This window comes from Schistocerca piceifrons, chromosome 6, assembly GCF_021461385.2.
Source record: "Schistocerca piceifrons isolate TAMUIC-IGC-003096 chromosome 6, iqSchPice1.1, whole genome shotgun sequence".
NCBI lineage: Eukaryota > Metazoa > Arthropoda > Insecta > Orthoptera > Acrididae > Schistocerca > Schistocerca piceifrons.
Window position 1 is genome coordinate 123,977,038 of NC_060143.1, and position 13,336 is coordinate 123,990,373.

The 13,336-nt window shown below is 39.3% G+C and overlaps 2 protein-coding genes across 2 annotated transcripts in view; one reads left to right on the forward strand and one right to left on the reverse strand.

Annotated features, from left to right (window-relative positions):
* LOC124802640 (RNA-binding protein 42-like) overlaps nucleotides 1–13,336 on the forward strand; it is a 342,201-nt gene that overhangs the window by 149,181 nt on the left and 179,684 nt on the right. The gene's annotated exons all lie outside the window — the stretch shown is intronic.
* The window catches only part of LOC124802641, a 42,882-nt gene that overhangs the window by 1,594 nt on the left and 27,952 nt on the right, over nucleotides 1–13,336 (reverse strand). Inside the window, exon 2 of the mRNA XM_047263544.1 lies at nucleotides 9,044–9,259. Within this exon, the coding sequence (XP_047119500.1) occupies nucleotides 9,044–9,259 (216 nt within the window). The remainder of the gene's footprint in view (nucleotides 1–9,043; nucleotides 9,260–13,336) is intronic.

Here is a 13,336-nt window from a genome sequence, read left to right on the forward strand (position 1 = left end):
TTGAAGAAATTGAAGAAATGTATGATGAAATAAAAGATAGTGAAGGGAGACGAAAATTTAAAAGTCATGGGTGACTGGAATTCGGCAGTAGGAAAAGGGAGAGAAGGAAATGTAGCAGGTGAATATGGATTGGGGGTAAGAAATGAAAGAGGAAACCGTCTGGTAGAATTTTGCACAGAGCACAACTTAATCATAGCTAACACTTGGTTCAAGAATCATAAAAGAAGGTTGTATACATGGAAGAAGCCTGGCGATACTGACAGGTTTCAGATAGATTATGTAATGGTAAGACAGAGATTTAGGAACCAGGTTTTAAATAGTAAGACATTTCCAGGGGCGGATGTGGGCTCTGACCATAATATATTGGTTATGAACTGTAAATTAAAACTGAAGAAACTGCAAAAAGGTGGGAATTTAAGGAGGTGGGACCTGGATAAACTGACTAAACCAGAGGTTGTACAGAGTTTCAGGGAGAGCATAAGGGAACAGTTGACAGGAATGGGGGAAAGAAATACAGTAGAAGAACAATGGGTAGCTTTGAGGGACGAACTAGTGAAGGCAGCAGAGGATCAAGTAGGTAAAAATATGAGGGCTAGTAGAAATCCTTGGGTAACAGAAGAAATACTGAATTTAATTGATGAAAGAAGAAAATATAAAAATGCAGTAAATGGAGCAGGCAAAAAGGAATACAAACGTCTCAAAAATGATATCGACAGGAAGTGCAAAAGGGCTAAGCAGGGATGGCTGGAGGACAAATGTAAGGATGTAGAGGCTTATCTCACTAGGGGTAAGATAGATACTGCCTACAGGAAAATTAAAGAGACCTTTGGAGAAAAGAGAACCACTTGTATGAATATCAAGAGCTCAGGTGGAAACCCAGTTCTAAGCAAAGAAGGGAAAGCAGAAAGGTGGATGGAGTATATAGAGGGTCTATACAAGGGTGATGTACTTGAAGACAATATTATGGAAATGGAAGAGGATGTAGATGAAGATGAAATGGGAGATATGATACTGCGTGAAGAGTTTGACAGAGCACTGAAAGACTTAAGTCGAAACAAGGCCCCGGGAGTAGACAACATTCCATTAGAACTACTGACAGCCTTGGGAGAGCCAGTCCTGACAAAACTCTACCATCTGGTGAGCAAAATGTATGAGACAGGTGAAATACCCTCAGACTTCAAGAAGAATATGATAATTCCAATCCCAGAGAAAGCAGGTGTTGACAGATGTGAAAATTACCGAACTATCAGTTTAATAAGCCACAGCTGCAAAACACTAATGCAAATTCTTTACAGACGAAATGGAAAAACTAGTAGAAGCCTACCTTGGAGAAGAACAGTTTGGATTCCGTAGAAATATCGGAACATGTGAGACAATACTGACCCTACGACTTATCTTAGAAGCTAGATTAAGGAAAGGCAAACCTACGTTTCTAGCATTTGTAGACTTAGAGAAAGCTTTTGACAATGTTGACTGGAATACTCTCTTTCAAATTCTGAAGGTGGCAGGGGTGAAATGCAGGGAGCGAAAGGCTATTTACAATTTGTACAAAGACCAGATGGCAGTTGTAAAGAGTCGAGGGACATGAAAGGGAAGCAGTGGTTGGGAAGGGAGTGAGACAGGGTTGTAGACTCTCCCCGATGTTTTCAATCTGTATATTGAGCAAGCAGTGGAGGAAACAAAAGAAAAATTCAGGGTAGGTATTAAAATCCATGGAGAAGAAATAAAAACTTTGAGGTTCGCCGATGACATTGTAATTCTGTCAGAGACAGCAAAGGACTTAGAAGAGCAGTTGAACGGAATGGATAGTGTCGTGAAAGGAGGATATAAGAGGAACATCAACAAAAGCAAAACGAGGATAATGGAATGTAGTCGAATTAAGTTGGGTGATGCTGAGGGAATTAGATTAGGAAATGTGACACTTAAAGTAGTAAAGGAGTTTTGCTATTTGGGGAACAAAATAAGTGATGATGGTCGAAGTAGAGAGGATATAAAATGTAGACTGGCAATGGCAAGGAAAGTGTTTCTGAAGAAGAGAAATTTGTCAACATCGAGTATAGATTTAAGTGTCAGGGAGTCGTTTCTGAAAGTATTTGTATGGAGCGTAGCCATGTATGGAAGTGAAACATGGACGATAAATAGTTTGGACAAGAAGAGAATAGAAGCTTTCGAAATGTGGTGCTACAGAAGAATGCTGAAGATTAGATGGGTAGATCACATACCTAATGAGGAGGTATTGAATAGAATTGGGGAGAAGAGAAGTTTGTGGCACAACTTGACTAGAAGAAGGGATCGGTTAGTAGGATATGTTATGAGGCATCCAGGAATCACCAATTTAGTATTGGAGGGCAGCGTGGAGGGTAAAAATCGTAGAGGGAGACCAAGAGATGAATACACTAAGCAGATTCAGAAGGATGTAGGTTGCAGTAGGTACTGGGAGATGAAGAAGCTTGCACAGGATAGAGTAGCATGGAGAGCTACATCGAACCAGTCTCAGGACTGAAGACCACAACAACATGAACACTCAAAACTTTGCACCAAATTTTGAGGTGGTGGTGATAATAATAAAAGGAGTAGTGGAAAGCAATGTCAGATGACATTTTTTGAAAAGATGAAGAAACACACTGAACCAACATTCATTTAAGTGTCAGTGCACTTTGTGAATATTGCCTCAAAGAGACAAGAATTGTTTCCCATGAAATAATTACAAACAAATATAGTTTCAGGGACTGTGCACAAGCTGCCTACCAAAACTGATGATTGAAGATAATACGCTAGATTTGTTGGTTTTGGCACAGATGATTCTGGTGCATTATGAAAAACTAATGAACAGGTGCATTATGAAAAACTAATGAACAATTTTCTGAGCTGCATTATGAGTCATGATGAAACCTCGATAGCTCGTCCTACTTGTAATAATCCATCATGCAACAATTTTTTCCGTGACTGGGAAGGACCAGTTCCTGTCCAACTTTGCCTCAGCAATGCACTATTAATGTTGGTATCTGGGATGAGACATTATGAAAACGTCCCACTACTTGAACCAAATAATGAAGATGCTATCGCAGATAATTTGTTAATAGCCTCCTTACTTACACTTATATTGGAGGCACTGTTCGGTGATGTTGTTTTAACTGGGTTTGTTGTTGTTCATTACATCTCCCCTCGACTGTCGTAATAGTCTGCCCCAGGTAAGACAGGCCACTTTCACATGGAATGCATTGAACTTTCGGAGATCTAGATCATCTTTAATATTGGGAATAAGACTTTCTATACTACTCAACAGGAGCAGAATACCCTGGATGCATGCTTCTGTAGGAGCCCACCAACCTCTCCAGATATTGGGCCAGTATGAAGTAGATGAGCAATTCTTGGCTTCTCTTTTTGTGTGTTGGTTTCAACCTCTTTTTCAGCCATCCTTGATTTTGATAGCAGTGCCCACTTAGTTTGACGATCTGAGTGCACATTCTTTGTAAGTAATTCTTCAGTGTGGCTCTCCTAGTCTGTGTTAGTGTTCTATGTAACAAGAGTCTATAGTACCTAATGTCTTTTTGATGACAGTGATGACTTGAGGCGTGAAGATTGAGGACAGTCTGTGTGGTTTTCTGTATATGTTGTGACCCAGGGATCCGTCTGGTTTTCTCGTAACTAATATATTGAGAAAAGGTAGCTGGTCACTTTTTTCAAGTTCCACCATGAATTTTTTATTAGGGTGTTCCCAGAAGTGGCCTGGCCCTCTTTTTCAAGTTCCACCATGAATTTTAATTAGGGTGGATAGAGTTTAAATGTTCCAAGAACTCTTAGACTTGTTTTTCTTCCAAGTTGTCATGCCACAAATGTGTTGTTTATGCATTGATTTGATGTTACTCTAGTTTACAATACATTCTGATTAATGTCATTCCTTTTCTGTTCGCTATATGCATGAAACCCCCCCCCCCCCCCCCCCCCAAAAAAAAAAGAAAAAAAATCGTTCCACCACAGCCATTGTTATTTATCACTTCTTCAGGTGAAGAATGAGATACTAGTATGAGCTGCAAGGGTTATTTGGAAAGTAAGGTCCAATTTCTTAAAAAAACATGAATCATCACAAATCTTTTCAATAAACAGTTTTTATTTAATTCCTTGCTGGTTTCTCTATTTTTCTACATAGTTTCCAGATTTGTTTAAACATTTGTCATAACGTTCTACAAGCTTTTGTGTCATAGACATCTGCCACCTGTAAGGATAACCACTCTTTAACTACTACTTTCACTTAGGTAGTGGAACAAGTGAAAATTGCTCGGTGCCAAGTCTGGACTGTATGGTGGGTGGACAATCTGTTAGCACTCAAAAGATCTGACCAAATTTTGAGTGTGAATGGCAGCATTGTCATGCAGCAATGAAAATCCAGACATCAGGAGGCCAAGTCACTTATTCTGTATTGCACATTGAAGTTTAGTCAGGGTCGTGCAGTAAGCGGCTGCATTTATTGTTGTCCCTTGCTGCATAAATTCGACTAACAAGACTCCACATGTCCATTCCAGAACACAGTTGCCATAACCTTGCCTATTGGAGTGTCTGCTTGGCCTTCACTATGACTGGTGTTGTTGAGTGATGCCATTCTGTTCCCTGACATTTAGATTCTATGGTCATGTGAAAAACTCATGTCACCTCCCCTATGACAGTGTTCTCTAAAAACTGGTTGCCTTCCTTGCAATATAGGGCCAAAAATCAAGAGCACAAGCCATTATTCTCATTTCATGTTTCTCAGTAAGCAGCCTGGAAACTTATTGTGGGCACAATTTGTGAAATTGCAAGTTTTCAGAGACAATTTTTGTGCAAAGCTGTTCCGCCCAAAATTGGAAAATCCAGTGCTAAAGTTGAAATTTTGAATTACCAGTCTTCACGAAACTTTTAGTCTATGGTTTTGACCAAATCTTCTGATATCACTGATGGTTGGCATGATCACGGTTCATCGTGGACATTTTTCTGTCTGTCCTTGAAAGTTTTTACCCACTTATGCAGTTTGCTGTTACGTATTGCGTTGGGACCATACACCTCACTTATCTGTTGATGAATTTCTGCTACTGCAAAGTTTGCAAAGTTTGTTGCTGTCAGAAACTGAATCACTTGACTGTGTTTCCCAGTCAGCAGGTGGATTGATTGTTTTAAACATTTTGAACTGACACTGTAAACAGCACACTGTGACAACACCAATGAAAATGATGTCATTTGACGAGTAAGGCATGCCAGAAGTAAGTGCGCATGCATATTTCAGTGTTCATGTGACATTTGACAAGCTATACGGTGATTTGGACCTCACTCTCTGAATAACCGTCACATAAAATGTCTCTCAACTCTTAGGTCGAAACTATATGGAAAGAGGGAACCATAAGCTGAGTACCTTCAGATAAAGAACTAATGGCTGGAACTGCATATAGATGTAAACAGTTTGTAGCGTGTAACATGGTACCAATTAAAAGTGACATTCACCGGTCTTGATGCATACATTATAACAGAGTCCATTGTCAGAACTGAGTTCTGGTTCAGAACCATCTGGCCTCATTGCTTGCACACATTTGTACAGTAAGGTTATAATTGCTGCTCCTCCAGCACTCCATCTACATCTACATCTGTACTCTACAAACCACCTTACAGTGTATGAAAGAGGGTACTTTGTGTACCAGTGTCACTTTCCCCCCTCCCTGTTTCAGTTAAGAATAGTTTGCAGGAGGAATAATTGCTGGTAAGCGTCTGTGTTGTCTCGAATCTCTCTAATTTATCTCCATAGTTCCTTATATATTTTGGAGGAAGCAGTGTATTGGTTGATTCTTCTGTAGTAACGTACGCTCTCTGCAATTTAACAGTAAACCACACAATGATGCAGAACACCTCTCATGTAGCATCTGCCATGGGAATTGGCTGAGCATTTCCATAATGCTTTCGCACTTAGCAAATGAACCTGTAATGAAACATACCACTCTTCTTTTTTTCTTCTCTATTTCCTTTATCAAACCTGTATGGTATGGATCACAACTGGTGAGCAGTATTGAGGTATTGGTCGAATGACAGTTTTGTAAGCTACATCGTCTGTAAATGGACTACATTTTCTAAGGATTCTCCCAATAAATCTCAATCTAATATTTGCCTTACCCACTATTAATCTTATGTGGTTGTTCCACTTCAAATTTCTCTGTATGCATAATGTTAGATATTTTATGGAAGTAACTGCTTCCAGTAATTGTTCTGTAATCATGTAATCACACTATAAAGAGTCTTTCTGTCTGTGTGTGTGCAATACATTATATTTATTTATGTTGAGGTTCAGTTGTCACTCCCTGCACCAAGCGTCGATCCTGTGCAGGTCATCTTGCCTTTTGCTACAGTTTTCTAGCGTAGGACCTTTCTATATAGAACAGCATCATTTGCGAAAAGTCTCGTGGAATTTCCAATGTTATCTACTAAGTCACTTATATATACTGTGAAAAGTATGCTGTGTTCTTGAATTGTACATTTCACAGGCACAATTGATGGCATTATTCATGAATCTTCTGCCAGATGCACCTCCTCAAATTATGCTTTGCAAATAATACTTCTTGTGGCAGATTTATGCAAATTTCTGCCACTTGAAGACCCAGTTTCTTCAAAGTATATATCCGTGAGGATAATTTTCTTCCAATTAACATAACATTTGTTGTGAAACTCATATTGTACTTTTGTTCATCAATCTGAACACTAAATTCTGCTGCACTGTACATTAAATACATGTAATGCTCTATCATTGACAGTTGATCATGAACTGCAAACAGTGGCAAACTTCATTGTGGACACATCACAGACTGCAGCGGATAGGCACTTGGTGCAGGGAGTGACAACTGACCCTTAACATAGACAAATGTAATGTATTGCGAACACATAGAAAGAAGGATCCTTTATTGTATATGATAGCGGAACAAACACTGGTAGCAGTTACTTCTGTAAAATATCTGGGAGTATGCATGCGGAACGATTTGAAGTGGAATGATCATATAAAATTAATTGTTGGTAAGGCGGGTGCCAGGTTGAGATTGAATGGGAGAGTCCTTAGAAAATGTAGTCTATCAACAAAGGAGAAAGGAGGTGGCTTACAAAACACTTGTTCAACCTATACTTGAGTATTGCTCATCAGTGTGGGATCCGTACCAGGTCGGGATGACAGAGGATATAGAGAAGACCCAAAGAAGAGCGGCGCGTTTCGTCACAGGGTTATTTGGTAAGCGTGATAGCGTTATGGAGATGTTTAGCAAACTCAAGTGGCAGACTCTGCAAGAGAGGCTCTCTGCATCACGGTGTAGCTTGCTGTCCAGGTTTCGAGAGGGTGCGTTTCTGGATGAGGTATCGAATATATTGCTTTCCCCTACTTATACCTCCCAAGGAGATCACGAATGTAAAATTGGAGAGATTCGAGCGCGCACGGAGGATTTCCGGCAGTCGTTCTTCCTGCGAACCATACGCGACTGGAACAGGAAAGGGAGGTAATGACAGTGGCATGTAAAGTGCCCTCCACTACACACCGTTGGGTGGCTTGTGTAGTATAAATGTAGAGTTAGATGTAGATGTAGACTCTTGCGTGTTGTTTCCCACAGTAGCACTATAAACATCGATGCAGCAAGCAGCAGTCTCTTACAGTATACAAACAATATAAAAATTCACATCTGATATGCATTGCTCATTTAAGACCTTTAACCACCTGAAATACTCATTTCCACCTACTGGTTCCCGCTCTTAAAAATAATAATAAGTTTAGGATTTTCTCCCATCTGTATAATTTTAAACTTAAGGCTTTGGGACAGCCTGTGTGTAGAAAGGCACTGCCCTGGAATTTACAGAAAATAATCATCTCATTATCTTATTGGATTTATGGTGCAATAGAGAGAGAAACTCTTAGATAAATTTCTATTGACAGTTGCTCAAACACATTCTGCCCATTAGTAGTTGTAGGAACCATGCACTACTCTAGTTCGCATTCTTTGGTGTTCAACATAACCAACCACCAGCTAAATTTTTACACATGGAAGCATATAAAAATCATGATCAGTGCAGTTCATATGTCGGTAGAAAAAGGCTATCTTCAACTTGTACAGAAACCAAACTACAGGTACATGAGTCCAGGGACATGAAGCAATGCGGTAGGTAACAGTAAAAGAACCAAGGACAAATTTGGAAAGGGAATTAAAGTTCACAGAGAAGAGAATTGAAAATTTTTGCTGATGAGATTGTGATATTCTGTGAGTTGCCAAAGGTGATGGGAGGTCAGTGTAAAGTATTGGATAGTGTCTTGAAAAGAAGTTATAACATGAACATCAACATAAGTGAGAGTAATTGAATGTACTCAAATTAGGTTATGCTCAGGGAGCAAAATTATGAAATGGAATGAGACCCTAACAGTAGTAGACAAGCTTTTCTATTGGGGCAGCAAAATAACTAATGACAGCAAAGAGAAGACAGTACAAAATGCAAACTGGCAGTAGCAAGAAAAGTGTTTCTGAAAAAGAGAATTTTTTTAACATCTAATATAAATTAGGAAGCCTTTCCTGAATATATTTGTCTGGAGTGTAGCATTAATGGAAGTGACATGTGGACAACAAACAGACAATACTAAATGGGATTGGGAAGAAACAAAATTCATGGTGCAACTTGACTAAAAGAAGGGACCAATTGATAGGGCACATCCTGAGGCATCAAGGAGCGGTTAATTTGATAACAGAGGGAAGCGTGCACGCGCGCCTCTCTCTCTCTCTCTCTCTCTCTCTCTCTCTCTCTCTCTCTCTGTGTGTGTGTGTGTGTGTGTGTGTGTGTGTGTGTGTGTGTGTGTGTGTGTGTGTGGGCATGGAAAGATGAAGAGCCTTGCACAGGGTAGACCGGTGCAGAAAGATGAATCAAAATCATTTTCAGACTAAAGACTACAACAACAACAGTGTACAGTTTTCAGAAATGTCAGTAGTGAGTTGCTGTGAAACTATAGGATTGGAACTTACTGTAGGTCAGACACCAGCAGTTATGGTGGCTATTGCAGCACTATTACCTGTGACACAGGCTGTTCTGACTGTGGCTGTGGCTCGCCTGCAGGCAGGACAGGTGCGGGTAGGTAGAGCACACTGAAGGGCATTCCGCCGGCCCCCCAGCCACGTGATACGAACACATCCCGCTTGCCGGGCAGTGCAGGTGGCGGCATCGCTGTTGCCGCTGCCGTCCACACGCATAGCCATGTCCACACCCACTGTGCACAACGCCGCCTCATCTGCAACACCGTAGGCACATCTCGAGAATAGAGTCTGCCACCTTGCCACCAGTTCTGATGAGCTGCTCTGAGGTAGTTGAACCCAGCGATACCGAATGAGACTTCTGAGCTGTAACGATGTGGCACATGATATCACATGTAAACAAAAAGAAAATGAAGAAAACACTATTTCAATGTAAAGAAAGCTTCAGATAATGAAGTTTTTATTGCCGTGATCACATGTAGGTACACTGGATTATAGTTTCGATGGGACTAAGCTCCAATATTCAGATCTGAAATGGTGCAAAAGTAAGAAAAATATTTACAGTTTTGTAGCTGTTATCATAAATTAACAATTTCACGTAATTTGTTCTTGACGTATGCACAGTGTACAGATTATGAAATCCTGCAGTGTGATGAACTACATGTTTGTTTTTGTACTGTCGTAATTGGCTATGAATTTGAAATAAAGCACAGTTACCTTTATGTTAGTTGTTATAACAAGTATACAAATTAATTCCACTATATGCCTGAGATAACAGTACATTATTATAAAAAGACAGTAGAACATTAAAAAGTATAACTGTGTCCTCATGCGAGACAGACCTCATCGAGAGGCTGAGCCATACAAGTGTGGCACATCAAGAGTTGCAGCAGAGGTCTGGGTTGGTGCCGGCTACATACTACCACATACCAGTCAGGCTAACAGAGTAATACAGAGAAGGACCACCAGATGGCAACAGTCTCATGAATAATAATAAATGTTTTGTAGGATTTTTATAAATGTATATGTAACAGTATTTGAGAGAATGCAATGTAAATCATTTAAAATGGAATTTGGTGCAATTTGAGCCATATAAAATGGAAAATACACTAGGAAAAAATATTTCATCAATTCTTAAGATAAGAAAAATTATTTCCAGTAAGGCAGTTAACATTAAACATTTGTTACAGGCTAAATGAGTGACTTTAAATGGGACACAATCTAAATAACAATATGAGAATTGTTCTTTCTTTTCTGTTGTGGGACCTGTTCATGTATCATGTCACAATAGGACATTATGCAAAGAGTTGGTAGACAGTATGCTACTTTATATTTTATTGTATAGATAAAAATCTACTCATCAAGTTGCGGCAGAAAACACATATGAAGAGCTGTTGTAATTGGCAAGCTTTTGGAGCCAGTGGCTCCTTCTTTGGGCAGAAGGTTGAAGGGGAAGGAAGAAGGGTGAAGGAAAGACTGGAGAGGTCAAGGAAAAGGGGTAGATTTCGGGAAAGTCACCCAGAACCACAGGTCAGGGAAAACTTACCATACAGGATGAGAAAGGAAGACTGCATTGGATGAGATATGCTGATTGGCATGACTACCACCAAATTATCAATTAGGATGAATGGGCGTAGGCAGAGGGTGTATACTGGCAACTCTCAATATTCTGTTGCTCTACAACATGACATTCGTGACCTCGGCACCTGTTTCACCACATGCACCATCTAGATTCTTCCCTTGGACACCGTTTTTTCAGAACTCTGCAGGTGGGAACTAGCACAACAACATGTCCTTGGTTCTCACCACCCACTCATCTTTTCTTCACTGTAAATACTCTTTGCTTCACTCCATTTTAGTTCTCTACGGCTTTCAGTGTCTTTCCCGTCTATTTTTCATCAGCCCCTCCCATCTGTGTTATGTACAATGCACTTAGCTTGTCACTCTTATTAACTTGTGCACGATGGTTTAGTAGTAATCTGTCTTACATATTACCCTGTCTTCCATCTTTAAACTCTCGGTTTTCAAATCTCATTTGATGTAGTCCCCAACAATCAGTCTTTCCTTGTCATGCCGTATGGTAAGTCTCCCCTGAGCTGCAGTTCTGGTTGTTTCCCAAAATCTACCCCTTTTCTAAGACCTGTCCAGTCCTTTTCCTTCACCCTTCTTGCTTCCCCTTCAACCCTTCTGACTAAAGGAGGAGTCACTGGCTCCTAAAGCTTGCCAATCACAACAGTCTTTTATGTGTATGTTGTGCCACCACTTTATCAGTAGGTTTTTTATCTATCCTGTTACATATTATAATATGTTTTTTATTGCTTTGACAGTCATAGAAATTCATGCTTGACAGCTGGTTGTTTACTCAAAGAAGTCTTTGACTAAAATAAAATATCAAGCAGCTTACGTCTACCAATTCTCTAGTATGAGAATTGTTCACTTTATAGGACTATGGCAGAATGCCTACATTTACAACTTGTAATATCATGTATTACACTTTTCGTCTCACAATAGACATATTGAAATTTCCAGTTATAGTGCCGTTTTACGTATCTTTTTAATTGTAATGCATATATCAGTAAACAGTACATGGCATAAAAGTAATAGCATCTTGGCACATTACAGTAATGGATATCAGAAGGAATTCACCGTAACCTTGGGTCTAGGTTAATAATTTGGGGTGGACACTTACATATTTCACAGTGAACACACACACACACACACACACACACACACACACACACACGCACACACACGTTTTTCGTGTGTGGTGATAATACTGTGATATCTGAAGCAGAGAAACAATGGAAGACAATTTTCCAGTGGTATAAATTTGGTTTATTGATGATTATGATGTCGTGTAATGTCTAGGTAACAATTGAGCAGTGTGATTATCGAGGTGTGCTACTGTAATAATTTGCAGAGAGAGTCTATAACACTTACTGACTTTATAGAGAAATACACAGGAAAAGCGGACAGGGATATAAGAACTTAAAAGTGAGAAAAATGGCAGGTGCATTATATGTTTACATACCTGTGTTAGGACAAAACCACAAAATTATTGTCAATATTTTGTAAAACTTCATCCAGCCTAGAATACAGTTTTTTTTGTGTGTGGATTTAGCTAGAGACAGGCACTTAGGGCAGTGGTCTTATAGTTACAGTATGAAACAACACCCCATCTCTTAGTGAGAAACTGTTTCTGAATAAATGCAATAAAAACCTCATATCTGAAGCTGTCTCTACATTGAATTCATTGATTGCTCTCCAGCTGAGAATGTGAGATATTTATAAAACACTATTTGTTTTGCATCTATATTCTTTTTCAGAGTGTGGGTTATGCCAATACATGGATTGAGCATACTCAGAGGTCTAGGTTAGGTTGAATGGTGATAGTTTGACTAGAATGTTATGGTGCTTATGTTGTGCTTAATGAATTTTGATGAACTGTTTGTGTGCCATGTTGATGATGATGATGATGATGATTGTCTGAACTGATACTCATTATCAAAGGACTGAATTAACGTATTTCTCTTGTAAAAAGTTATCATTTAGTTCTTGATGCTGTATGTCTGCAGACTACATTAGAGACTTAGGTTCACCTTGCAATACAGAGAACTAATCTTCTTACTACTGAAACATGTTACAGCAAACTGCCATCATCAGTGCTTCATTCTTTACTTAAAACTGGAAAATACAACATATGTACCTAACAAAAATTCATGTTAACTGCAGGCTACTAGTAAGAGGCAGGAAAAATAGGTACTTGCATTTGGAAGTTGGGGGAATTTGACGCTGGACCATGTGAAGAATAATACAATCAAAGATAGTGGCCAAGAGGATAATTGACACAATAGAAACAATTGGCGATTGTGGCTTGCTCATTTAGAAATGTAGAGTTGCAACATGTGGCCAAAACTAATTTTGAAGTGACCTCCATAAGCGAGAAGGAAGAGAGGCTACCTGCAAAAACATGGCAGGTTGTGTCCTATCAATCAGTTCCTTCTTTTAGTTATGTTGCACCATAAATTTTGTTTCTTTCCATTCCAGCTCATTACCTCTTCATCAGTTAACCCATCTGATCTTCAGCATTCATCTTTAAAACAACTTTTCAAAAATTTCTATTTTTCTCTCATCTGTTTCATTTATTGTCCACAGATTTTTACACTCCAGAGAAATATATTAAAGAACAACTTCCTAATTTATATGAGAGACTAATAAATTTATCTTTTTCAGAAATACTTTTCTCGTAATTTCCAGTCTGCACTTTGTATTGTCTTTGCTTTGGCCATCATCAGTTATTCTGCTGCCCCAGTGGAAAAAATAATTTTGTTCCT